Here is a 26832-nt window from a genome sequence, read left to right as displayed (position 1 = left end):
TGATGTGGAGATGCCGGCGTTGGACTGGAGTAGGCACAGTAAAAAGTCTCGCAACACCAGGTTAAAGTCCAACAGGTTTATTTGGTATCAGGAGCTTACGGAGCGCTAGTCCATTCACCTGATGAAGGAACAGCGCTCCGAAAGCCCATGATATCAAATAAACCTGTTGGACTTTGATGTGGTCAGTAGCAAAGTAGAAATCCCTATTACCCAAAATGCAGACTAAATAAGCTTAGAGATGGCAAACACCAATGATTTTCTTATCAGATTTTTATACAACTCCATTACATTGCTTAATTCATCCAGAGGAAACCCATGTGAACATGATGAGAATGTGCAAACTCCACAGTCACCCAAGGCTGGACTTGAACCCGGGTCCCTGGTGCTGTAAAGTAGCAGTGCTAACCACTGTGCCACCATGCCTAGTCAACCCAATCCCTCCTTGTACAACATTCCTGCCATCCCAGGAATCAATTCTGGCAAATCGGTGCTACATTCCCCCTCTGGCGAGTTTATATTTTCTTAGGTCAGGAGGCCAAAACTGCACACAATAGTCCAGTGTAGTCTTACGTATGTCTTGTACAGCTGCAATAAAGACATCCTTGCTCCTGTATTCAAATCCTCTTGCAATGAAGACCAACCATTTGCCTTCCTAACTGCTTGCTGCATCCGCATGCTTGCTTTCAATGAATGGTATACGAGGATATCCAGGTCCCTTGTACATTACCCAATCTATCACGATTTAAGTAGTACTCTGCCATTCTATTTTTCTTACCAAAATTGATAACTTCAAATTTATCGGCATTATGCTGCATGCGCCATATATTTGCTCACTCAATCACCTCAAAGTCTCTTTGATTCTTCCTGACCACTCAATTCCACCTAGTTTTGTGTCGTCAGCAAACTTGGAAATATTACATTTGGTTCCCTCATGCAAACCATTGATATATATTGTATGAATAGCTGAGGCCCAAGCAATGATCCCTATGGTACCCCATTAGTCATTGCCTTACACTCTGAAAAAGACCCATTTATCCCTTCTCTGTTTCCTGTCTGCTAACCAATTGCCAATCCATGTCAATATATTACCCCCAACCCATGTACACTTTAAGTTTGCACACTAACTTCATATATGGGGCTTTATCAAACGTTTTCTGAAAATCCAAATACACCAAATCCACTGGCTCACCCTATCTATTCTGCCAGTTGCGTCTTCAAAAAAATTCCAATAGGTTTGTCAGGACATATGAAATGGGAGTTGGCTATATGGCCCCTCACACCACCTCTACCATTCAATAAGATCATGGCTCAAACTTCTACATTAACTCTATTTTCCTACCTTTACCTCCTATCCCTTGATTTCCTTAATTCTCAACAGCCTATAGATCTCGGTCATGAATACACTTAACAATGGAGTATCCACAATCCTCTAGGCTAGAGAATTCTGAAGGTTCACAAGCATCTCTGTGAAGATACTTCTCATTTTATCAGAAATGGACAACCCCTATCCTTAGCCTATAACCTCTAATCTTATACTCTTTTTAGCCAGGAAAAACAGCTGTCAGTCCTCCAGAATTCTTTTTGTTTCAATGAGATCCTCTCTCATTCTTCTCAATCCCTGACAATATAGGCCCATACTACTTGATCTCTGCTCAGAGGGCTGTCTAGTGAACATTCATTGTACCCCATCAAAGGGAGACTAAAACTGTGTACACTACTCCAGGCATGGTCTCCCCAAAACCCAATATAATTTCAGCAAGCTTTCTTCCAACCCTCTTGCAATAAAGCTAATTTACAATTTGCTTTTCTAATTGCTTGTTATATTTCCTTTTTAGCTTTGTGATTCATGTACAAGGACACTAGCAACATTTACTAGTCTTTTACCTTTTTAAAAAAATATTTTGCTTTTCCATTCTTCCCACTAAAGCAGATAATTTTACATTTCCACACATGAGATATCAACCTACACACCAACCTGCCTTCTGGCCCAGTCGCTTAACAGGCCAGTTTTTCTTTGCATCCTCCACACAGCTTACTTTCCCTCTGGCATAGATGAGTTTAACTAAATCCCTGCTGTAAATTCAGTGTAATATTGGAACATTAGATTGAAAATGCAACAAGCAGAACTATTTAGGAAAGAGACATTTACTTATGCCACTTATTATTATCATCTTCCTGCTTAATTCTTCCATGCCCATTTCATCAATTTCCAACTAACACTGGATATAAACACTTGCCAAAATCTATCGATGTCTTTTCATTGTCAACCACTAAAGATACATTAGATGGGCCAAGGATACAATTGGTAATTATTGCTTTTATTGTAGTCCGTGAGGTATTACCACTGTTGTATTCTTCTTCCATTTTAGATTGGGAAATGTCTTTTGGATATCAACTGTAAACAATGTTGTATTTTTAGAAGTTGACCATGTTCATGTTGAGAAGATAACACATATAAAGATATATAGTAAAATTGTCATTTCCAGCATTGTTTGAAAATTCTAATGAGAACCAGTTTTCCCATGCAATTTATCTGCCCCTGCTTTTCATTGTTGTTTCTTTCATAATTCTTGTTAAATAATGTGTTTCTAACATAATTTGTATGTTCCGAACAGGTAGGAGAAGTAATCTATCTGTCTTGCCTTATCTAATGTTTTTGGTCTTATTCATCTTTCTCCTCTGTCCTTTGTCTGCTTGTGGTGATGTAGGTGGTGGATCAGAAGCTAATGCAGTTATCCGTTATAGTAAGGAACAGCGCCCAACTACATTGCCTATTCAACCTTTTATTCTTCACCATCCATTGAGCAAACAACTTCCCAGGGTTCGCCCACTGCAAAACCATAGTGCATCTTCTGTCTCATATATGTACAGTATTCCAAATAGTCAGCTAACAACAAATGAACATTCGGGTGGTACATCCAGTTCTTCGGGTGGTATGGTGTCATTGGAAAACATAGCGACAGAAGGCCAGTCACAGAATGGATTCAATACAGATGGGAATAAGAAACAGGAAAATTCTTCCCCCATAAATGAGTACAGTTTAAGGAGACCTGTACCAGATGCAATTAGGCCATCACCACTGGGCAGTTACTCACCAGTGAAAAACGATGCACCCATCTTGCAGAGTGGAGACTCGTCATCTTCTGCTGTCTCGCCAGAAAGAAATTATGGAAGCCACCCTCCAAGAAGTAGATCTTGTCCTTTATCTGCTAATCTCCTTCCAATACGATCATCCCCAGCGAAAGGTGCTGCTTCACCTAGCAAAAGCCACCTTCAACAGATCAGAGATGAAAGAAAGAGTCCCAAGGAAGCTCAGAAGAAAGAGCAAGGATACTTTCAAACTGCGCAGAATTCCAGCTATTGTTCCCATCAAATTATGTTGCCAAAATCAGCTAACGTAACAACAAATGGTGTCAGCAGTCATCTGGATCATCAGAAGGATAACAAGGGCAGAAGTGGAAAAGCCACATTACTTAACCATGTGGCATCGGGCTTCACTGCTGGTAAACACTAACTTTTCTTAAAATGTAACAAAATAGAACAGAGATATAACTGCCATAATCTGCAATGCTTCACTGATTACTGCCTTGCTCCTGGTCAGAGAAGTTATTGGCTTAGATTTCACCTCCATTCATCCTCGAATTATTTGTTGAAAAAAACAAGGTTTTCATATGAGGGAAGTAGGAAGTGGAGATTTTGGCATTATTAAATGCACCTGATAGGCATTATTTTATTTCTCTTATCCTAATTTTCCATTCCTATATTTACATGAGCACATCACTACCATTTCCATGGACTCATTCATGTGTTACGTAGAGCAGGAAACTGGTGTTCAAGCCTATCTACTATAAAGGAATCAGCTTTTGCCAGATCCTGGTAGAGATTTTGCAAGATACTGATTCCTTACCTGCAGGATTTTTATGAAGTTTCATTCGCATCTAAATTTGGAAGAAGCCTCCGAACAGTGAGTGTAATATTAGGAGATTTTAACCCCTCCATATTAACTGGGATAGCTTTAGTGTGAAAGTAATGAATGGAACAGAATTAAAGTGTATTCAGTGGAATTCAGAGAGGGTGAGGTTCTGGACTTAGTTTTAAGAAATGAAACTGGGCAAGTGGAAGGAATGACAGTGATGCTAGTGAGTATAATTAAATTAGTTTTAACATAACTATGGAAAAGGACAAAAATAAAACAGATCTAAATTGGGGAAAGGCCAAATCTACTTAGCTGTCGAGTAATTTAGCAAAAGTGGACCGGAAATAACAACTTGAAAATCAATCAGTGTCAGAGCAGCAGGAGACATTCATAGGGGAGATTCAAGGAGTTTGGAGTAAACATGTCCCCACAAGTAAAAGGAGTGGGAGAGCCAAATCTAGAACCTCCTGGATGTCAAGGAGCTTGCAAGGTAAGAAAGGGAAAGCTTGTGCCAGACATTGAGAACTCAAAATTACAGAAAGCCAAGAGAAGTATAGAAAGTGGTGGGATGAAATGGAAATTAGAAAAACAAAAAGGGCATGAAAGAATATTGGCAAGCAAAATCAAGGAGAACCCAAAGATGTTTTATCAATACATTAGGTATAAGGAGATAACGAAGGAAACCAAAATGGTAATTTATGTATGGAGGCAGAGGATGTGGGTCTGCTTCTTAATGAGAACTTTGCATCTGTCTTCACAAAGGAGGGGGAGAATGCAGACGTTGTAGTTAAGGAGGAGGAGTGTAAGGAATTGGATGTGATAAACAAAGGGAGAAAGGAAGTATTAAGGGGATTAGCATCTTTGCAAGTGATTAATCACCAGGGCTGGATAAAACGTACCCTAGGCTGTTAAAAGAAGCCAGAGAGGAAATTGCAAATGATCTGACCATCATTTTTCCACCCTCACTGGATACAGGTGAGGTGCCATAGGATTTGAGGTCTGCTAATGTTGTAACTTTGTTTAAAATGGGAGTGAGGAGAGGTTGAATAATTACAGGCCGGTCAGTCTGATCTTGATAGTGGGCAAATTATTGAAATCCATTCTGAGGGACAGGATAAACTCGGTTAGAAAGGCACAGACTAATCAAGGAGAGTCAGTGTAGATTTGTTAAGGGAAGGTTGTGTCTGACTAATTGGATGGAATTTTTTTTGAGGAAGTAACAAGGAGGATTTATGAGGGTTGGGTAGTTCATGTGGTCGTCTTGGATTTTGACAAGGTCTCAAATGGCAGAATGGTTAAAATGAAAGGTTAATTGTTGTTGGATGTTTTTGTGACTGGATAACTGTTTCCAATGGGGTTCTGCAGGGCTCAATACTAGGTTGCCTGCATTTTTGTATTATACATTAATGATTTGGATATGAATGTAGGGGGAATGATCAAGAAGTTTACAGATGATACAAAAATTGGTCATGTGGCTGATGGCGAGGAGAATTGCTGTAGACTGCAGGAAGATATCAATGAACTGGTCAGGTGGGCAGAAAAATGGCAAATGGAATCTAACCCAAAGAAATGTGAGGTGATTCATTTGGAGAAGTCAAACAAGGAAAAGGAATACACATTAAATATGAGGATAGTGAGTTGTAGAGGAAATGAGGGACCTTGGAGTGAATATCCACTGTTCCCTACAAGTAGCAGGACAGGTTGATAAGATGGTTAAAAAAACATATGGCATCATTTAATTTAGCCAAGACACAGAATAAAAGAGCAGGGAAGTTATGATGGAATTATGTAAATCATAGTATCCCTACAGTATAGAAGGAGGCCATTCGGCTCATCGAACCTGCACTGACAACAATCGCACCCAGTATCCTATCCCTGTAAGGGGCTTAGTTATGAGGAGAGATTGGGTAAACTGGGGTTGTTCTCCCTGGAAAGACGGAGGATGAGGGGAGACTTAATAGAGGTGTATAAAATTATGAAAGGCATAGATAGGGTGAACGGTGGGAAGCTTTTCCCCAGGTCGGTGGTGACGTTCACGAGGGGTCATAGGTTCAAGGTGAAGGGGGGGGAGGTTTAACACAGATATCAGAAGGACATATTTTACAGAGGGTGGTGGGGGCCTGGAATGCGCTGCCAGGCAAGGTGGTGGAGGCGGACACACTAGGAACGTTTAAGACTTATCTAGACAGCCATATGAACGGAGTGGGAATGGAGGGATACAAAAGAATGGTCTAGTTTGGACCAGGGAGCGGCGTGGGCTTGGAGGGCCGAAGGGCCTGTTCCTGTGCTGCATTGTTCTTTGTTCTTTTGTTCTAACCCCACGTATTTACCCGGCTAATTCCTCTGACAGTAAGGGGAAATTTAGCATGGCCAATCAACCTAACCCGCACATCTCTGGAGTGTGGGAGGAAATCGGAGCACCCGGAGGAAACCCACGCAGGCACGGGGAGAACACTGACAGTCACCCAAGGGTGGAATCGAACCTGGGTCCCTGGTGCTGTGGGGCAGCAATGCTAACCACTGTGCCACCATGCCGCTAATAAAATATTAGTTAAGCCACAACTTGAGTACTATCTACAGTTCCAGTCACCTCATTACAGAAAGGATTAGAGAAGACATGAGAGGAGAATTACGAGGATGTCGCCAGGACTGGAAAATTGCTGCTACGAGTAAAGATTGGATAGGCTGTGTTGTTCTCCTTGGAACAGAGGAAGCTGAGGGGAGATTTGATTGAGATGTATAAAATTGTAAGGGGCCGGGATAGAGTGGATGAAAAGAGCCTCTTTACTTTAGCAGAGAAGTCAATGACTTGGATTTAAGTTGATTGGTAGAAGGATTAGAGAGGAGATGAAAAAGAAAATTAACCCAGAGGCTTGTGGGTGTCCAGAACTGACTGCCTGAAACGTAGAAGAGGTAGAAACTCAGACTCATTTCAAACACCATAACCTGTAGGGCTATGGATCAAATGCTAGAAAGTGGGATTAGGCTGGGCAGCCAATGCAAACATGATGGGCCAAGATGCCTCTTTCTGTGCTGTCAACTTTGATTTTATGCTTTCTCATGGAAGAAAAGCAATCCAAAATGAAAATATGTGTATTAAACACAAATTCTTATGTTGCATGGCAAATGTGCTTTTCCGATCGTTGGTGGAGGATCCTTCCAAATGAAGGTACCAAAAAAGGAGAGCAGGAATTTTAATCAAGATAGTTGAACGCTGATGCAATATATCTACAAATCTTAACTTATTTAACTATGTTCTCTGATGTAATTGAATGACTAGTTTGACACAAAATTCTTGCTATAGAATATTACTAAAGCATTCTAGAATGTGAATTTACATCACTAAATCTCTCTGGCTCTTCTATGTTTTTCATCTACTGTGCATTCTAGCTAATCACATTACACCTCTGACATTGAAATGGAGGGAATATCGTAGAAGAAACCCCCTCGGCCATGACCGTATAACAGGATTTGGCTGTAATTTGGAGCCTAAACAGTCAGGTCCTGGAATGATCAAGAAGAATACGTATCTGGAATTCTCCGGCACAAGTGGTGTCAGCCATATCCGTTCAAGGCTATATGGTGCAGTTCTGTTTTGTGCTTTCAGAATATATAACCATATAGTTTGTAGCATTCATTTAATGTTATTTATTTGCTTGTACTTCTGTCCCTGTACCTTTGTCTAATACTTTTCTATACTACTTTTCTTTCTGTCTGCTACTGTCATCTGTTACTGTTTATCTGTTCATACAATAGTTTTAAAAATTAGTTTATTTCAGTATGTACATATTAACATTGCTTCTTAATGATGATGATTTTAAAATCAGAGAATTTATTTTTTAAATGTTTCAGAGAATGTTACTGCTGGCTGGTTTGTTGATGTGAATGGGATTTTTGGTAAGAGTTATCAAGTTCCCTTAAGATGTGACCTAGTGGTTGTAATAACTAATTGACCAATCATAACAGTATCAGCCTAGGGTAGACCAGAGTAAGCACTTGTACCAGTGTGTAACTTGGGACATAGATTCATTTGTCATGAAATGGAGGCAAAAAGAACAGAGTTCAACAAAGCAATAACGATAATTATGAAGCAAGTCACTCTTGGCAGCTTCCATATTGCTTCCAGTGCTCAGTTACAAACTGACAATGACAAATACCCTAGAAAAAAATATGCATGTTCTCTCTCAGCCAACGACAAAGTTGGAGTGAGAGGATATACATGACTGATGCTATAGTCCACCAGGATGCAGAATATCCTTTTGATACCAAATACTGTTGCACAATGCCGTCCTTATCGCTTATACCAACCACACTTATTGAGGGCAGCCAGCTATATCCGGCGACTGGCACTAACCATTCGCTTTGACCATTGAATTCAACTACAAAGGCACTGCTCAAATGACACATTAAATGGTGGCAATTTGAAGCAGTTGTCAATCTAACAGTGGTTTTTTTTTGTTGAGTTGTTGGAGTATCTAGCCAGAGATGAGATATGAGAGGCAGACGATTCATCATGAAATCTTAATAATCTGCACTTTAACACATTCTATTTTACATTGTATGTTTACATGTGGATATCACATTACAAACATACAAGAAAGCATCGATAAAGACTAACTGCTGTATTGAGACTAGCATAGCATAATGTGTACGCTCTATAACTCATTTCCCCAACTTCTGATGCAAACACTCCCATGCCCACTGCTCTCTCACACTGCCTCAATTCCTAGTGTAGTGTTCAAAGAGCTTGGTCTGATTCAGGAAAAAAATCTCACATTCCTCCTTGATCCTTGAAGCAATCAGACAAGCTCCAGGAATCACTATGACAACTCCCAAAGATCACGATACCTTCAAAATGCTCAACACCACCCTCTCAAGGGCTGCTTGCGTTAGGAAATTGCCTTTTGCCAGTAACACCCACATCCCATGAATGAATACAAAAAAGAAAATATTTGCCAATCTTGCTTTTGAATGCTTGCAACATATCCACATTCACTGTATATGTCAAGAAACCATTCCAGAGGTCTGCAAGAAAAGCAGCACGGCCCAACATATAACTGAGTTCTACATTCTCATAACATGTATTTATGCCCCCGATCTCACTAAACTATCCAGTTCAAGCATCTAACCTCTTTGATTGAGGCTAATGTTTCCATTATTTTAAAGACCTCAATTAAAATCTCCTTGCGTTCTACTATTTTCTACATAAGGCCACAGCTTTCTTTAATTTATCCTGATACTTGAGAGCTGTTAACCTAGTGGTCCTAATTTTAATATTTTTCAGGGACTGTATTTCCCATTTTGTGTGCAAACCAAAACTGAATACTGATACTAAAAGGATAGAATTTCTAGTATTATAATTAATTGGATTGACAATACAACTGATGCGCTATTAACTCCAGATCCTCCTTCCATTCAGCAACCTTAAGCAGACAGCCCTGGGGGGGGGGGGGGGGGGGGCAGCATGGTTGGACTTGCCCCTACCCAAGTGCATCTCATTGCTTTTATCTATATTAAAAGACAACTGCCATATATGACCCTGGTAACATTAAGGATTTAAACACCTCCCCTTGATATTCAACAATGACATTTGATATTATGTCGTCACTAAAATATGGTATGCAGGATATCAGTGAATTCTGGAATTAGTGGGGGTGGATGCGGGGATACACTGAATATGGTTGGGGAATATTTGACAAGTATGTTGTTTGCCTGTGGATTACATAATATGGACTCCCTTTTTATAGGCCAATCTGTGAAGCAACTTCAGAACTATTACAGTGATTTCTTTCCGGATTATTTTTCATTGGCCGAGAAACCCCCTGCTGAGTTCTGTTTATCACCTGATGGAGCCACAGAAAGTATCTCCATAGATTTGCTACAGAAAAAGGGTAAAAATCAGCTTTTGATATTTTAAATTTAATATTTTAAAATATAGGACATTTTGAATATATTTATCAAGTGTATCTCTCATTTGACCAGATACCAAAAATTAGCATGTTAAATATTTTCTGCGATGACGGAGTTGTGTTGATATTAGAATACAATTTCTATACAACTATGACAATGGGCATTTTTAATAATGTTGAATTTTCAACAATTAGGTAACAAAGTATAGGCTAAACATTGCAAATGTGAATTTGGCAAGAAATTCAGCTTGTATTTTTTTGGACCAATAAGCTAATGCCTTTATAATTGCAGTTTGTGTGAATGGCATCATTGGCAGCCCAAATATTTGTAAGTGGATCCAAATTACGACAAATTAAATTGTATTGATTGAAAAATTCTAACATTGGAGGTCAGTGTGACCTGTAGCATTTAAAACATGTATGGCATTTGTCTGACATTATTTTCTGTTGCAATGATCATATGAATTATTCAATAGAATTGTATTGGAAATATGTTTTTTTAAAAAGCAAGAGTTGTCAATATGAAATCCACTGTATTACTCATATATCTTTTTATTAGGTCTTGTTAAGGCTGTGAATATTGCTGTTGACCTAATTGTCGCACACTTTGGAACAAGTAGAGATCCTGGTGTCAAGGTAAAATGGCTAATGTGTCTGTGATTTGATTTGATTTGGGTATTAATGTGTTCTTGTGCTATTTTTGTAATGTTCTTGAACAAAAAATGGGGGGAATAAAAAGCTAATAGCAATATTAACCTTTCAACTTTTTCTGGTATTGTACAGTCAAGTGATTGTTTGTTGCAGTGAATCATCCAAAATGTATTGTTTCTGAAGAGAATCATGACATTGTTTGTGCTTCCGATCGCTGATGTTTATAATTAGCAAAAGATTTTCATGGCTCCAAATGATGGGGGGAGCATCTCCAGCAATGTGTGGGTCAGAATACTCGATTTTAGATCTTGTGTTCATTCTCTCTTGTTCGATATTTTCTGCTTTTGATGGTAACACTTGACTCCCTTGTTGTGAGCCTGTGGAATCCTCAGAAAATTATGTAAATTAGATCCCAAATTTGGTTTGTAATTGACTGGGTAGACCCTGATGTGAAAATTGGGCTGGTTAATGATGACATGCAGGATTGTGACAAATGGAGGATATTTATTAAGGGTGCCATCTTAACGACAAAGGTGCCCGCTGTAGTACTTTACCCAACTTTTGTAGCACAAGGAGCAAGTATTTATTTCTTTGTATCTGCCAAAGAAAGACTGACCTTGTCCTGTTCTCATTCACTGCCTATGACGATGGCCATACTTGCAGGCAATAACTTTTAGTCAACGAATGAATGATCGACCCCTTCTGTATTATGTATTTCTTTGTTCGTCCAGACCACCCCCTTCAATAATTTGCTCATTGCTCTTCCTGCCAATTCTCTTAGTTGAATGATTTTTGAAGAACTCTATCAACCTGCCATGTTGCTTCCAAAGTGAATCGGTGCAGTGCTGCACAACTTGGAAACTTGGCACCTATTCACACAGACGTCCAGTTATTATGTTAAGTTATGCTATGCCTTATTAAGAACAGGAGTATTTTGTTACGGACAGGAAGTTGAAACTATTACACCCTTTCCCTTGCTGTCGGTAATCATTGTGGTTTTGAAGAGGAAGATATGAGTGATTCTTAACCTCCAGGGTGTATGGTTAATTTGGAAATAACAACAGCAAGCTTTTTTTGGGTTTAAGTAAACAAAGAACAATACAGCACAGGAACCGGCCCTTTGGCCCTCCAAGCCTATGCCGCTCATGTTCCCCACTAGACCATTTTTTTGTATCCCTCTATTCCCAGTCTGTTCATGTGGCTATCTAAATAAGTCTTAAACAATCCCAGCGTGTCTGCCTTAATCACCTTGCTTGGCAGTGCATTCCAGGCCCTCACCACCCTCTGTGTAAAATACATCCCCCTGACATCTGTGTTGAACTTTGCCCCCCCCCCTCACCTTGAACCCGTGACCCCTTGTGTTCGTCACCCCCGACCTGGGAAAAAGCTTCCCACTGTTCACCCTATCTATGCCCTTCATAATTTTATACACCTCTATTAGTCGCCCCTCATCCTCCGTCTTTCCAGGGAGAAAAAACCCATCTTACCCAATCTCTCCTCATAGCTAAGACCCTCCATACCAGGCAACATCCTGGTAAACCTTCTCTGTACTCTCTCCAAAGCCTCCACGTCCTTCTGGTAGTGTGGCGACCAGAACTGGACGCAGTATTCCAAATGTGGCCTAACCATCGTTCTATACAGCTGCAACATCATATGCCAACTTTTGTATTCTATGCCCCGTCCAATAAAGACAAGCATGCCATATGCCTTCTTCACCACCCTCTCCGCCTATGCTGCCATCTTTAAGGATCTGTGGACTTGTACACCCAGGACCCTCTGTGTGTCTATACTCCTGATGGTTCTGCCATTTATTGTATAGCTCCCCCTTACATTAGATCTACCAAAATGCATCACTTCGCATTCATCTGGATTAAATTTCATCTGCCATTTCTCCGCCCAATGTTCCAGCCTATCTATATCCTGCTGTATTCTCTGACGATGTTCATCACTATCCGCAACTCCAGCAATCTTTGTGTCGTCCGCAAACTTACTGATCACACCAGTTACATCTTCCTCCCAAATCATTTATGTATATATCACAAACAGCAGAGGTCCCAGTACAGAGCCCTGTGGAACACCACTAGTCACAGACCTTCAACCGGAAAAAGACTCCTCCACTGCTACCCTCTGTCTTCTATGGCTAAGCCAGTTCTCCACCCATCATGCTAGCTCGCCTTTTATCGCGTGAGATTTAACCTTTTGCACCAACCTGCCATGAGGGACCTTGTCAAACGCTTTACTAAAATCCATATAGACGACATCCACGGCCCTTCCCTCGTCAATCGTTTTTGTCACCTCCTCAAAAAACTCAACCAAATTTGTGAGGCATGACCTCCCTCGTACAAAACCATACTGTCTATCGCTAATGAGATTATTCAGTTCTAAATGCACATATATCCTATCTCTAAGAATCTTCTCCAACAACTTCCCTACCACAGACGTCAAGCTCACCGACCTATAATTACCCGGGTTATCCTTGCTACCCTTCTTAAATAACGGGACCACATTTGCTATCCTCAGCAGATCAAAAAGCAGATCATTTATTCACATATTCACCTTGAAAATGTAAATACTTTGGATTCACACACCACACCCTTGAGAAAGATACAATTAAAAAAGAGAGTGGACTTATGTTGCTAACAGAATAGTTAACAGTTCACAAGTTTGATTTGTTTTAGAACGGCTGTTGCTTCAGACTCTAATAAAGAAAGGAATCTTTTTCAACATTGAATTATAGTTTAGATGTTTTTAAATCGCTATAGTTGAATATTGGGATTATTGCAGGAGTCCGACGAAGAGCTGGATTTCCAGCAGATCATGAAGCTGGTTGTTTGTGGTTTCTGTACCAGGAAAACCCATTTCAATACAGATGAACTTTTGAGAGACAGGAATCAAACAGTGGGGGTTCTGTTATCATCCATAAGACATAGGAGCAGAATTAGGCCACTCGGCCCATCGAGTCTGCTCCGCCATTCAATCATGGCTGATTTCTTTTTTTTTTCTCATCCCCATTCCCCTGCCTTTTCCTCATAAGCCCTGATCCCCTTATCCAGGTTCTTAAAAGCCAAAGATGGCACAGCCCTTTGCTGCAGCTGCTTCCATCTTGGTATTTTCTGCAGACTTCCCAGGGGTCAGTATTGGGACCCTGGCTTTGAGATATATATTGATCTAGATCTTGGCGTGTAGGAGGACACAGAACTTGGAAGCATCGTAAACTGTGAAAAGGACAGGGTAGAACTTCAAAAGGACATAGACAGGTTGGTGGAGTGGGCAGATAGGTGGCATATGAAGTTCAATTTAAAGATGCATTTTGGTAGGAGATTTAATATAGATGTTCAAAACCACAAGGGGCTGGACAGAGTAGATAGGGAGCAACTGTTCTCGCATGTGAAAAGGATCAAGACTGAGAGGGCACAGGTTTAAAGTGATTTGGAAAAGAAGCAAATGTGATGTGAGAAAAAGCTTTTTCACACAATGAGTGTTTCAGGTCTGGAAAGCACTGCATGGAACTGTGGTGGAGACAAGTTCAATCGAGGCATTCGAAAAGGCAATAGATAATTACTTGAATAGAAACACAATGTGCAGCGATACAGGGGAATGGCATGAAGTCATGATGCACGTTTGGAGACGTGATGGGCCAAAAGGATGCCTCCTGCGCCGTAACACTTAGTGTTTCTGGGTCTTCAAATAAAACTTGATATTTCCAACCGATTTCAGTCATATGAGCAATACTGGTATTGTCCACTTGTAATGATTTGGCTGAAGGTCATTGCTATACAATGGAAAGTTGCGCACACTTTAAGTCAGGCTAAATTGGTCTCTGTCCAGTCCTCTTTGTAGGGTTCCAATTTGGCACGTGATGTCTGGATGTGTTTTGGGTAAATTTCTAAACAATAGCAAGTGTGAATTCTACAGCTGATATTTGTCTTGATTCCAGAGGGAGGCCCCCACCCAGGGAGATGCAATTAGGTACTTTCTAGAAGCTTTGGATAGTCTATGTTGAAGTTGCAAAGATTGCATGGCCCTTAGTGACCATCTCACAAGTGTCCATTCCAGTTCTAGAACAAAGAACAGTACAGCACAGGATCAGGTCCTTCAGCGCACCAAGTCTGTGCTGATCATGTTGTCCTATCTAGATCAACCGCCTGTATCCCTCTATTCCCCACCTGTTCATGTGTCTATCCGGATAAGTCTTAAATGTTGCTAACGTGTTTTTCTCAAACACCTCTCTTGGCAGTGCATTCCAGGTCCCCACCACCCTCTGTGTAAAAAAAAACTTTCCCCGCATGTCTCTAGTGAACCTTTCCCCCCTTACCTTGAACTTGTGCCCCCTTGTAATTGTCATTTCTGCCCTGGGAAAAGGCTTCCAACTGTTTGCCTTGTCTATTATTTTATAAACTTCTATGAGGTCGCCCCTCAGCCTCTGTCTTTCCAGGGAGAACAACTCCAGTTTATTCGCTCTCTCCTCATAGCTAATACCAGGCAACATCCTGGTAAACTTTTTCTGTGCTCCCTCCAAAGCCTCCACGTCCTTCTAGTAGTGTGGCGACCAGAATTGGACACAGCATTCCAAATGTGGCCTAACCAACGTTTTATCTAACATAATTTGCCAACTTTTATATTTGATGCCCCAGCCAATGAAGGTAAGCATGCCATATGCTTTCTTCACCATCTTTTCCACCTGCGCTGCCACTTTTAAGGATCTGTGGACCAATACTCCAAGATCTCTCCGTGTATCTATGCTCCTGATGGTTCTGCCATTTATTTTATAGCTCCCACCTGAACAGAATCGGCCAAACTGCATCACCTCACATTTGTCCGGGTTAAATTCCATCTGCCATTTCTCCATCCAATTTTCCAGCCTATCTATATCCTACTGTATTCTCTGACAATCTTCATCACTATCCGCAACTCCAGCAATCTTAGTATCATCCGCAAACTTGCTAATTGGACCAGCTACGTTCAGCAGAGGTCCCAGCACTGTTCCTTGTGGAACACCAGTAGTTACAGACCTCCATTCAGAAAAACACCCTTCCACTGCTATCCTCTGTCTTCTATGGCTGAGCCAGTTCTGAATCCATCTAGCTAGTTCATTCTTTATCCCGTGTGATTTAACCTTTTGCACCAGCCTGCCGTGAGGGACCTTGTCAAATGCTTTCCTAAAGTCCATGTAGACAACATCCATGGCCCTTCCCTCTTCAATCATTTTGTCACTCTTCAAAAAACTCAATCAAATGCGTGAGACATGACCTCCCTCGTACAAAACCATGCTGTCTGTTGCTAATGAGACCATTCAGTTCCAAATGTGTATAGATCCTATTCCTAAGAATCCTCTCCAACAGTTTCACTATCACTGACGTCAAACTCACTGGCCTATAATTATCCAGGTTATCCTTGCTACCCTTAAATAATGGGACAAAATTGGCTATCCTGAAATCCTCTGGGACCTCACCTGTGGCCAACAAGGAAACAAAGATTTCTGTTAGAGGCCCAACAATTTCCTCTCTTGTCTCCCTCAGTAATTTGGAAGAGATGTCATCTGGCCCTGGGAATGTCTTTTTAATGCTTTTTAATACACTGAACACTTGCTCCCTCATAATGATGACTTGTTCTAGAGGGTTAACATACCCCTCTGAGACACCATCAATCGACGTGTCCCTCTCCTTTGTGAATACTGATGCAAAATACTCATTAAGGATCTCACCCACTTGAGAGGGCATGGGATCCAAGGGGCTGTTGCCTTGTGGATCCAGAACTGGCTTGCCTACAGAAGGCAGAGAGTGGCTGTGGAGGGGTCTTTCTCTGCATGGAGGTCAGTGACCAGTGGAGTGCCCCAGGGATCTGTTCTGGGACCCTTGCTGTTTGTCATTTTCATAAATGACCTGGATGAGGAAGTGGAGGAATGGGTTGGTAAGTTTGCTGACGACACCAAGGTAGGTGGTGTTGTGGATAGTTTGGAGGGATGTCAGAAGTTGCAGCGAGACATAGATAGAATGCAAGACTGGGCGGAGAAGTGGCAGATGGACTTCAACCCGGATAAGTGTGTAGTGATCCATTTTGGCAGATCCAATGGGATGAAGCAGCAGTATAATATGAAGGGTACCATTCTTAGCAGTGTAGAGGATCAGAAGGACCTTGGGGTCCGGGTCCATAGGACTCTTAAATCGGCCTCGCAGGTGGAGGATGCGGTCAAGAAGGCGTACGGCGTACTAGCCTTCATTAATCGAGGGATTGAGTTTAGGAGTCGGGAGATAATGCTGCAGCTTTATAGGACCCTGGTTAGACCCCACTTGGAGTACTGCGCGCAGTTCTGGTCACCTCATTACAGGAAAGTTGTTGAAGCCATTGAAAGGGTGCAGAGGAGATTTACAAGGATGTTGCCTGGATTGGGGGGCATGCCTTATGAGGATAGGTTGAGGGAGCTTGGTCTCTTCTCCCTGGAGAGACGAAGGATGAGAGGTGACCTGATAGAGGTTTACAAGATGTTGAGAGGTCTGGATAGGGTAGACTCTCAGAGGCTATTTCCAAGGGCTGAAATGGTTGCTACGAGAGGACACAGGTTTAAGGTGCTGGGGGGTAGGTACAGAGGAGATGTCAGGGGTAAGTTTTTCACTCAGAGGGTGGTGGGTGAGTGGAATCGGCTGACGTCGGTGGTGGTGGAGGCAAACTCGTTGGGGTCTTTTAAGAGACTTCTGGATGAGTACATGGGATTTAATGGGATTGAGGGCTATAGATAGGCCTAGAGGTAGGGATATGATCAGCGCAACTTGTGGGCCGAAGGGCCTGTTTGTGCTGTGGCTTTCTATGTTCTATGCACAATTTCCCTCCTTTGTCCTTGAGTGGACCAACTTTTTCTCTAGCTACCCTCTTGTTCCTAATATTTGTATAAAATACCTTGAGATTCTCCATAATCCTGCCTGCCAAGAACATTTTGTGACCCCTTTTTGTCCTCCCAACTCCCTGTTTGAGTTTTTTTCAACTTTCCCTGTATTCTTCAAGTGCTTCCCCTGTTTTTAGTTGCCTAGACCTCATGTATGCATCCTTTTTACTTTTGACTAGACTTGCAATTTCCCTGGTCATCCATGGTTCCCGAATCCTGCCTTTCCTGTCCTTCCTTTTCACAGGCACGTGCCTGTCCTGCACTCCGATCAACTGCTCCTTAAAAGACTCCCACATGCCAGATGTGGTTTTACCCTCAAACAGCCTCTTCCAAACAACAGCCTCCAAATCCTGCCTAATCTTGTTGCAGTCAGCCTCCCCCCAATTTAGCACCTTAACTCCAGGACAACACTCGTCCTTTTCCATGAGTATCCGAAAACTTACGGAATTGTGGTCACTGTTCGCCACATGTTCCCTCACTGCAACTTTGATGACCTGGCTGGGCTCATTTCCTTGTACCAGGTCCAGTATAGCCCTCTCTCCAGTCGGACTATATACATATTGTTCCAAAAGCCTTCCTGGACACCAAAGATTCCTCACTGTCCAGACTGGAAATATCCCTATGAACAGAGTCCATAATTAAAATATGAATATGGAATGCCTTTACTGGGCATAACGATATGAATACCTCCATCATTTTGAACCTTCATTTCGTAATTTTACTTTTCATGATTGACCATGGTTTTTCTCTTGCTTTGTGTTTTTAACTGGGAAACCATATTGTTTACCTTTCCAGCATTATGACTATAAAAAAAACATAATTGGCAGAATTTTCTCAAAAATAGGCAGAGTGACACAGTGGATGAAACCTGAGCAACGTAACTTTTACAAGTACCCTGATACAAAAATATAAGAATAGAACCGCCCTCGGCACTGCACCCTGGTCCTGTGTCTGGGCACTGGCCCACATGACCAGCGTAAAAACCTGGTAATTTTATTTAAATGTATTCAAATGGGGATCCCGACGTTGAACGTTGGGATTCGCATTATGTCATTGGCGTGGGGCAGGGACAATCGGAATGGGAAATTCTGCCAGTGTATACCACGTTTTGCGACTCATGAGGGATTTCCTGCTCCTGCCGCTGATCCTGGCCCCTGAAAACACAAGCACAAAATCCATTGTTCTAAGTATTGTAGCTTAAATTTATACACACATAGCTGGAAGCATGTTTTATTGAGCTCTCCTCCGGCATGTGTTGCACGATGATGGGCTCATCATGCTCGCATTGATATTTCATTGTGTTAATGCTAAAAAGGAGAAAGAAGACATTTTGCTTATAGTACTTACTAGCACTGAAAGTTATTTGCCTTGTTTCCAAGGATGGACCCAAGTACCATTTGCATAGGCACAATTGGTATTGACAGCAATATGTTGAATTTTTAAAAAATATTGCCTGGACCATAGCAAATATGAAGTGTGATAAGTAGTATTTTTTGTTTTTTTTTTAAAACAGGCCAAGCTTGGAAACAGTTCAGTAAGTCCCAATGTGGGCCACCTTGTACTTAAGTACCTGTGCCCAGCAATGAAAAATATACTTCAAGATGGTTTGAAGGCGTACATTCTGGATATGATCATAGGCCAAAGGAAAAATTTGCCATGGACTGTGATTGAGGCTTCCACTCAACTTGGTATGATGTATCATTTTTAGCAATGGCTATATAATGTCGTAATTTATTCAGTGCTCAGATTACAAGTTACGATTTTGGTCGACTTCCGACAATACTAAATTTAATCGACATTAAGACTGACCGTTTAGGCTATGAGTAACCTGATATTCATTTTGAGAAATAAAACAAATTGGTAGAATAGAATAATAACTATTACCCAACTTTACACTTAGGATTTAGTAACACTTTGGAAGGTCCCAACTTTTAATTATAACAGTAACCAAAAAGTGCTCAAACCTTTGGACGTGGGTCCAAACAAAAAGTTATATTTTCTCATGCTTGGTTAGTAATGGAATTCTGATCATTATGTTTTAAAAACAACAAGCCAAGCATACTGTCACTCTATTCCTTGACATTCTCTGCCCCCACCCCCATTTCATTCATTCTCTCTCCATTTCCCTACTTCATTCCCTTGCCTTTTAAGTTTTTATCTTAGAACATAGAACAGTACAGCACAGAACAGGCCCTTCGGCCCACGATATTGTGCCGAGCTTTACCTGAAACCAAGATCAAGCTATCCCACTCCTTATCATCCTGGTGTGCTCCATGTGCCTATCCAATAACCGCTTAAATGTTCCTAAAGTGTCTGACTCCACTATCACTGCAGGCAGTCCATTCCACACCCCAACCACTCTCTGCGTAAAGAACCTACCTCTGATATCCTTCCTATATCTCCCACCATGAACCCTATAGTTATGCCCCCTTGTAATAGCTCCATCCACCCGAGGAAATAGTCTTTGAACGTTCACTCTATCTATCCCCTTCATCATTTTATAAACCTCTATTCAGTCTCCCCTCAGCCTCCTCCGCTCCAGAGAGAACAGCCCTAGCTCCCTCAACCTTTCCTCATAAGACCATACCAGGCAGCATCCTGGTAAATCTCCTCTGCACTCTTTCCAGCGCTTCCACATCCTTCTTATAGTGAGGTGACCAGAACTGCACACGATATTCCAAATGTGGTCTCACCAAGGTCCTGTACAGTTGCAGCATAACCCCACGGCTCTTAAACTCCAACCCCCTGTTAATAAAAGCTAACACACTATAGGCCTTCTTCACAGCTCTATCCACTTGAGTGGCAACCTTTAGAGATGTGTGGATATGGACCCCAAGATCTCTCTGTTCCTCCACAGTCTTCAGAACCCTACCTTTGACCCTGTAATCCACATTTAAATTAATCCTACCAAAATGAATCACCTCACATTTATCAGGGTTAAACTCCATTTGCCATTTTTCAGCCCAGCTTTGCATCCTATCTATGTCTCTTTGCAGCCTACAACAGCCCTCCACCTCATCCACTACTCCACCAATCTTGGTGTCATCAGCAAATTTACTGATCCACCCTTCAGCCCCCTCCTCTAAGTCATTAATAAAAATCACATAGAGCAGAGGACCAAGCACTGATCCCTGTGGCACTCTGCTAGCAACCTGCCTCCAGTCCGAAAATTTTCCATCCACCACCACCCTCTGTCTTCGATCAGACAGCCAGTTACCTATCCAATCGGCCAACTTTCCCTCTATCCCACACCTCCTCACTTTCATCATAAGCCGACCATGGGGGACCTTATCAAACGCCTTACTAAAATCCATGTATATGACATCAACTGCCCTATCTTCATCAACACACTTAGTTACCTCCTCAAAAAATGCAATCAAATTTGTGAGGCACGACTTGCCCTTCACGAATCCGTGCTGACTATCCCGGATTAACCCGCATCTTTCTAAATGTCTATAATTACCAGGGTCCATAATTACCAGGGTCATTTCTATTCCCTTTCTTAAACAGTGGAACAACATTCGCCATTCTCCAGTCCTCTGGCACCATTCCTTCCAAAACATCAGAGGGACCAAACACAGGGCTCTCCAGATTGCCTATTGTGACTGTAGAGACGGCATTTTACCCCAGCAGCCTACTCTGAGGGTAATGGAGCCTCCAGCCCTGAGCTGATGGTTCCCCAACCTGCTATAGAGATGCTGCCTCCATGAGGCATGCACCCTCACGTGGCCAGGGTCAAAACCTAGAGGCCCAGGAATATTAATCGTATCTTTAAGAACTCTTTTAGAGAGTCATAGAGGTTTACAGCATGGAAACAGGCCCTTCAGCCCAACTTGTCCATGCCGCCCAGTTTTTAACCACTAAGCTAGTCCCAATTGCCCGCATTTGGCCCATATCTCTCTATACCCATCTTACCCACGTAACTGTCTAAATGCTTTTTCAAAGACAAAATTGTACCTGCCTCTACTACTGCCTCTGGCAGCTTGATCCAGACACTCACCACCCTCTGTGTGAAAAACAGTGCCCCTGTGAGACCCTTTTGTACTCTCCCCTCTCACCTTAAACCTATGCTCTTTAGTTTTAGACTCCCCTACCTTTGGGAAAAGATGTTGATTATCTGCCTTATCTATGCCCTACATTATTTTATAGACCTCAATGAGATCACCCCTAAGCCTCCTATGCTCCAGGAAAAAAGTCCCAGTCTATCCAGCCTCTCCTTATAACTCAAACCATCAAGTCCTGGTAGCATCCTAGTAAATCTTTTCTGCACTCTTTCTAGTTCGATAATATCCTTTCTATAATAGGGTGACCAGAACCGTACACAGTATTCCAAGTGTGGTCTTGCTAATGTCTTGTATAACTTCAAGTCATCCCAACTCCTGTATTCAATGTTCTGACCAATGAAACCAAGCATGCCGAATGCTTTCTTCACCACTCTCTCCATCTGTGACTCCACTTTCAAGGAGCTATGAACCTGTACTCCGAGATCTCTTTGTTTTATAACTCTCCCCAGCACCCTACCATTAACTGAGTAAGTCCTGCCCTGGTTCAATCTACCAAAATGCATCCCCTCGCGTTTATCTAAATTAAAATCCATCTGCCATTCATTGGCTCACTGGCCCATTTGATCAAGATCCTGTTGCAATCCTCGATAACCTTCCTCACTGTCCACTATGCCACCAATCTTGGTGTCATCTGCAAACTTACTGACCGTGCCCCGTAAATTCTCATTTTCATCATTCAAGCTTTTGTAACCAAGGCCTTTTTCTTTGGCAGACTTATCAAGCCACAGTATCAATTACAACCTAATGATACAACCACCATATCTTGCACAATAATTTATTTTACATGCTAAGCTAGCTTTTAAACTTCTGACTATCTTTCTCTTGGGGTAATTTTCTAACTTCCCAGGTGTTTCTTTGCTTCTTCATTTACCCCATGTTCCAACACCAGAATACATCTGGTTCGCCTGATGGATGAACTTCTTTCAGGAAGTAGCATCTATATATTTATTGTGACCCTGTATATGTGACCCTCCAATTGTATAAATAATATCGACTGTCATTTTAATACTTAACCATATCCCTCAGAAAATAGATACTGCAAATTGTTTGCACTATGTGAAACAAAATATTAATACAGTTATACAATTTGGCTTGATGTGTCAAAACATAAATTAGGAGATGTATACCCTGTTTGACCAATACAACAACATAGTCTTGAGCAGTGAACAGGTCAAATTGAAACTAAATTCTGGAAAGCTTTTTGCTTTTATTCTATCATTTAAATATGGAGTAAGACTGCCAGTGAAATTAATTTCAGAAAGAACCTTTCACAGATGTCTTGGAAGAGACACTGAGCCCAATTTTGCCACAATTTGATTAAATTCAAGGTCTTGGAACTGATGGGGCAATATTCTAACCCAATTCACCTCCATCCAGAAATTGCTATCACCGCATCCTCCAAATAAAATGTGCTATCCTATCATTACTGCTTTGATGATTCATCTTATTTTCTTTTCAGGTCCTTCTACCAAGGCACTTAACAGTCTTTTTTGTAAGATAAGTCAGTACTCAGAGTTAACAAGCCACAGCACAAGATTTAATGCATTCATCTTTGGCCTCCTGAAGTAAGTAATAACAAATCGTCAGAACTTAAAAACAAAGTTAGTATTGCATTAACAGTGTTCAGAATGATGACAATATTCTGGGATGCACTTTATAAAATTTATAGAAATGAACGTTGCTATAAAGTTTTGCTGAATGCATCATTTAAAATGTCCTTTTAAATTATTAACAGTCAAATACCCACCTGAGGCCTAGTATCGTCACTAGATCCCTGGCCGCAGGCGAGTGATTTGAGGGGGGGGGTGGAGGTTTTAAGGCTGGGGGTTGTGGAAAAGGAGGTCAAGAGCAAGGACTGAGGATGGGTTAATACTGGCAGCAGCAGGATGGGGCCCTTAAGTGGACCTCAGTTGCTCCATAAGCGCCTCAATTGGCAGCAGGGTAGGAAGGCCATCCACAAGCCTTCTAGTCAAGGAGTTAATTGGGGAGGAGGCAGGAAGGCAACAAGTCACTCTTCCATTTGATTTAATGCCCCATCACCAAACTCACCACAGGGTGGACATTAAATTGGCTTTGACTGATTTTTACATATTCTCATATGATCTAATTTATGCCGTCTTAACTTTAATGATTCTGTTTTATGTGACATCCAGGTTTAATGACAACTACTATCATTCATGTTACTTTGAGTGATAACTCTTATGTACAGGAAAACCCAGATAGGAAGGGGAAACCATAAAATAACTTTGTTTAAGTACTGCAAATAATGCATAAGATTTTCAGTCTCTGTTACACAAAGTATGGGAAAACAAATAACAATACAAACTATTTGCATTTTTTTCTGACATGGACTGTACCAAATCCCTCCAATCTCTGACGGAAGATGATTGAACACAGTGAAAGGCCTGGAGTTTTGCGAACAGAGCTATTTAAAATTGGTGGGCAGGACCTGATTCTGGGATTCCCATTGCATTCCTGGCACCCCCAATTTTTGCTGGTGCAGGATAAGATCCACTCCATGCACTCCTCACCTGGCCAGCTCCATTGCAGTGCAGGTGTCTCCTAGCTCTCCCCAATTTTCATAGTCAGGCCAGCTTCTCTCCAAATCCTCAGCAGCATTGTGAAGGGTCAGTCAGACAGACATTGAAGTACCAATAGCAAAGTTAACGATTCACTTCACTTGTTAAAACCGAAGCCTGCTGAGCTCATGCTCTTATTGGTCTGGAGCCTTAGCCAAGCTTCAAAATGAGGACATGTGGAAGTCATAATTGTTGACTGCTTGATTGATATCTTTAAGTAGTATAATAAATTCTTTACGTGATATCTGCTCAATGTCTGCTTGGACAAGATTAAGAGTTGTGAAGTGTTTTAAGCCTCTCATTGATGCTTTAATGGTCTGATTGATCGACATTTTGGTAGAGCTTTTGGAACAACGGATTCTTTTTTCAAAAGACGATGAGTGAATGAGCGTTTTTTTTCTCTCAGCTGTTCGAAACTTGTGATTCTTATTTTTTGGCTCATTGTGCATACATAGTGCATTCTGGTTGAATGGGCATGGAACGTTCATGAGTTGGCATGGACAGATGAGGGATCATGAAGTGGCTGAAGGGCAGGAGTTGGCATGAAACATATAATGGACCTTGCGGCGTTGGGGGGGGGGGGGGGGTGTGTGTAATTAAAGTTGTATAAAATTTCTCCTTGAAGGTAGTTGGTGGATGAGGGACAACTTGGAGTTGAACATGAAATGGTTGACAGAGGAAATAGTGTACACCTGTCGGGAGCAATATTAAACTGGAGACTATTCCACCAACTGAATTATGAAAATTATTGTGAATGCAATAACCTGAAACTAGGTGAATGAGAGGGGGTTTATGAACATGTTATGTGGAATAAGCAAAGTTTACTTGGAGCCCTATTTCTACTTAATCAAATATTGTAAGATAAAAGACATGGATTCAAACTGGGAAATGTTAAATTCAGGATTTGTATCAATAAGTTGTTCATGTACTAAAAAATTAACATATAGAATGGTAGGTTAGTGCAGGCAAAAAATGTAAACATTTATTTGGCAGAATGGAGTGTGTGAGGCTGTTGCAAAAGGCATTGGAATAACCAAATCTAGAGATATATTACAGCAACATTGGGTTCAGGCAGGAGTGGAAGTGGTATTAGATGATATTTGTAATGGGAGAAGATATAAAATTGGAAGTTCAGCTATGGGTTGAACAGAATACTGAGGTGGCAAACAGGGAGGTTCAGCCTGAAACAGTAGACACGTTGTGCTGGGAACCATTGACATTAGGACTATCAGTGTTCAGCTGATTGTTCTTCCCATATGTGGTTGGAAAGTAAGGCAGAACTAGGCCACACGACCTCTGATTCCTGTTTGACCAGGAGGTGGAGAGAGTTGCACGGCCACTGCAGGAGTAGCCAGTGGCAGACTTTGTAGGAGGAGGGCAGGGGGCTGCCGGTGAGGCCCAGGAAGTGGGAATGCAGTCTGCCGCAGTGGGGTGCTGGGAGAAGGAGGATGTGGAGGCTCTACTGGAAACGGAGGTCCTTTGAGGGCCTATCTGAGGCCATGTGCCGGCGCTGTCTCTGCCTGCACAAAGAGATGGTGCGGCACCTGTGTCAGGTCTTGGCAGACCTGGCACCTCCGGAGAGGGGAGGGCACCCGCTCTCAGTAGAAGTCAAGGTGACGGCGGCCCTCATCTTTTATGTCACAGGATCGTTCCAGGCACCCAGTGGGGACATCTGTGGCATTTCTCAAGCCTCTGTCCACAGGTGTGTGCACCAGGTCACAAATGCTTTGTACGTCCAGGCAGGCGAGTACATATATTTTGATGTTGGCCAGGCCCGGGCTGCAGGCTTTGCCGCCATAGCTGGAATGCCCCATCTGCAGGGGGCTGTGGATGGGACACACATCACCCTGCGACCCCGCGAGGTAAGGGGCAACATTTTATAAACAGGAAGGGCTTTCACTCCATGTCCAATGTCTGTGACCACCAGCTCATCATGCAGGTCTATGCACGGCACCATGGGAGTGTCCATGACAACCACGTCCTGAGGTGTTCGGACATCCCTGGGCTCTTTGAAGACTAGTCCAGGCTGCCAGGATGGCTCATGGGGGACAAGGGCTACCCACTGAGGTCATGGCTGATGATGCCAGTGTTGAGGCCCGAGACTGAGGCGGAGACTCGTTATAATGAGGCCCATGCTGCCACCCAGTCCATTGTTGAGCGGTGCTTAGGCCTGCTGAAAATGTGGTTCCATGCCTGGACTGCTCTGGGGTGGCCTGCAGTACAGCGCTGTGCAGGTCTCCTGCATCGTAATCGTTTTCTTCATTCTGCACAATATCGCGCAGCAGCTGGGAGACCACCTGGAGGAGGAGGATCCACACTTGCAGGATGTGGAGGAGGTGCCGTAAGAGGAGCTGGAGGATAGAGGACAGGCGGCAATGGTGAGGGTCCAGCAGGACGAGGCTGCAAGGGATTCTTTAATAGCTTCACCTAGTTGGTGCTGTGTGCAGTGTGGCGGCTGCTACCACCACCATCCCACCACACCCCAGGAGACACTGCAACCACACCCCTCCAACCCAAAGCAGTCCCCTCGACCCTACTGACCCTTCCCCTCCCCACCCCCTTTCACCCCACCCCCCACGCTTTCCTTCACCCCTCCCTCACCCTCTCACCTTCATGCATGCCCTACAACTTTCTGATCTACTGCTTCATCTAAGTGCTCCCCCAGGATGCACATCGTAGGTGGAGGCGCCCAGCTGCCTGTGATGCTTTGGTGGGTGTCCCCTGGGGGGCCGAGACCTCGACGGCTCCGGCCGACTTGCGGATGACACAGATGTTTTGGTGCCACCCTGTTCATCCAGCTAGTCCTGAGATTCCTCGGTGTGAGGAAGGAGGG

General features: G+C 42.4%; 1 protein-coding gene across 7 annotated transcripts in view; it reads left to right on the top strand.

Annotated features, from left to right (window-relative positions):
* The window catches only part of rusc2 (RUN and SH3 domain containing 2), a 107505-nt gene that overhangs the window by 60169 nt on the left and 20504 nt on the right, over positions 1 to 26832 (top strand). For 5 of the 7 annotated variants that reach the window (XM_078219461.1, XM_078219460.1, XM_078219459.1 and 2 more), the window contains exons 4-9: positions 2709 to 3503; positions 7307 to 7498; positions 9664 to 9807; positions 10385 to 10461; positions 18870 to 19044; positions 22880 to 22985. In XM_078219461.1, the coding sequence (XP_078075587.1) occupies positions 2709 to 3503; positions 7307 to 7498; positions 9664 to 9807; positions 10385 to 10461; positions 18870 to 19044; positions 22880 to 22985 (1489 nt within the window). The remainder of the gene's footprint in view (positions 1 to 2708; positions 3504 to 7306; positions 7499 to 9663; positions 9808 to 10384; positions 10462 to 18869; positions 19045 to 22879; positions 22986 to 26832) is intronic. The other 2 variants (XM_078219464.1, XM_078219465.1) reach the window with 2 other exon arrangements.

The sequence above is a fragment of the Mustelus asterias genome, chromosome 1 (assembly GCF_964213995.1).
Source record: "Mustelus asterias chromosome 1, sMusAst1.hap1.1, whole genome shotgun sequence".
NCBI lineage: Eukaryota > Metazoa > Chordata > Chondrichthyes > Carcharhiniformes > Triakidae > Mustelus > Mustelus asterias.
This window is presented reverse-complemented; position numbering and strand designations above follow the sequence as displayed.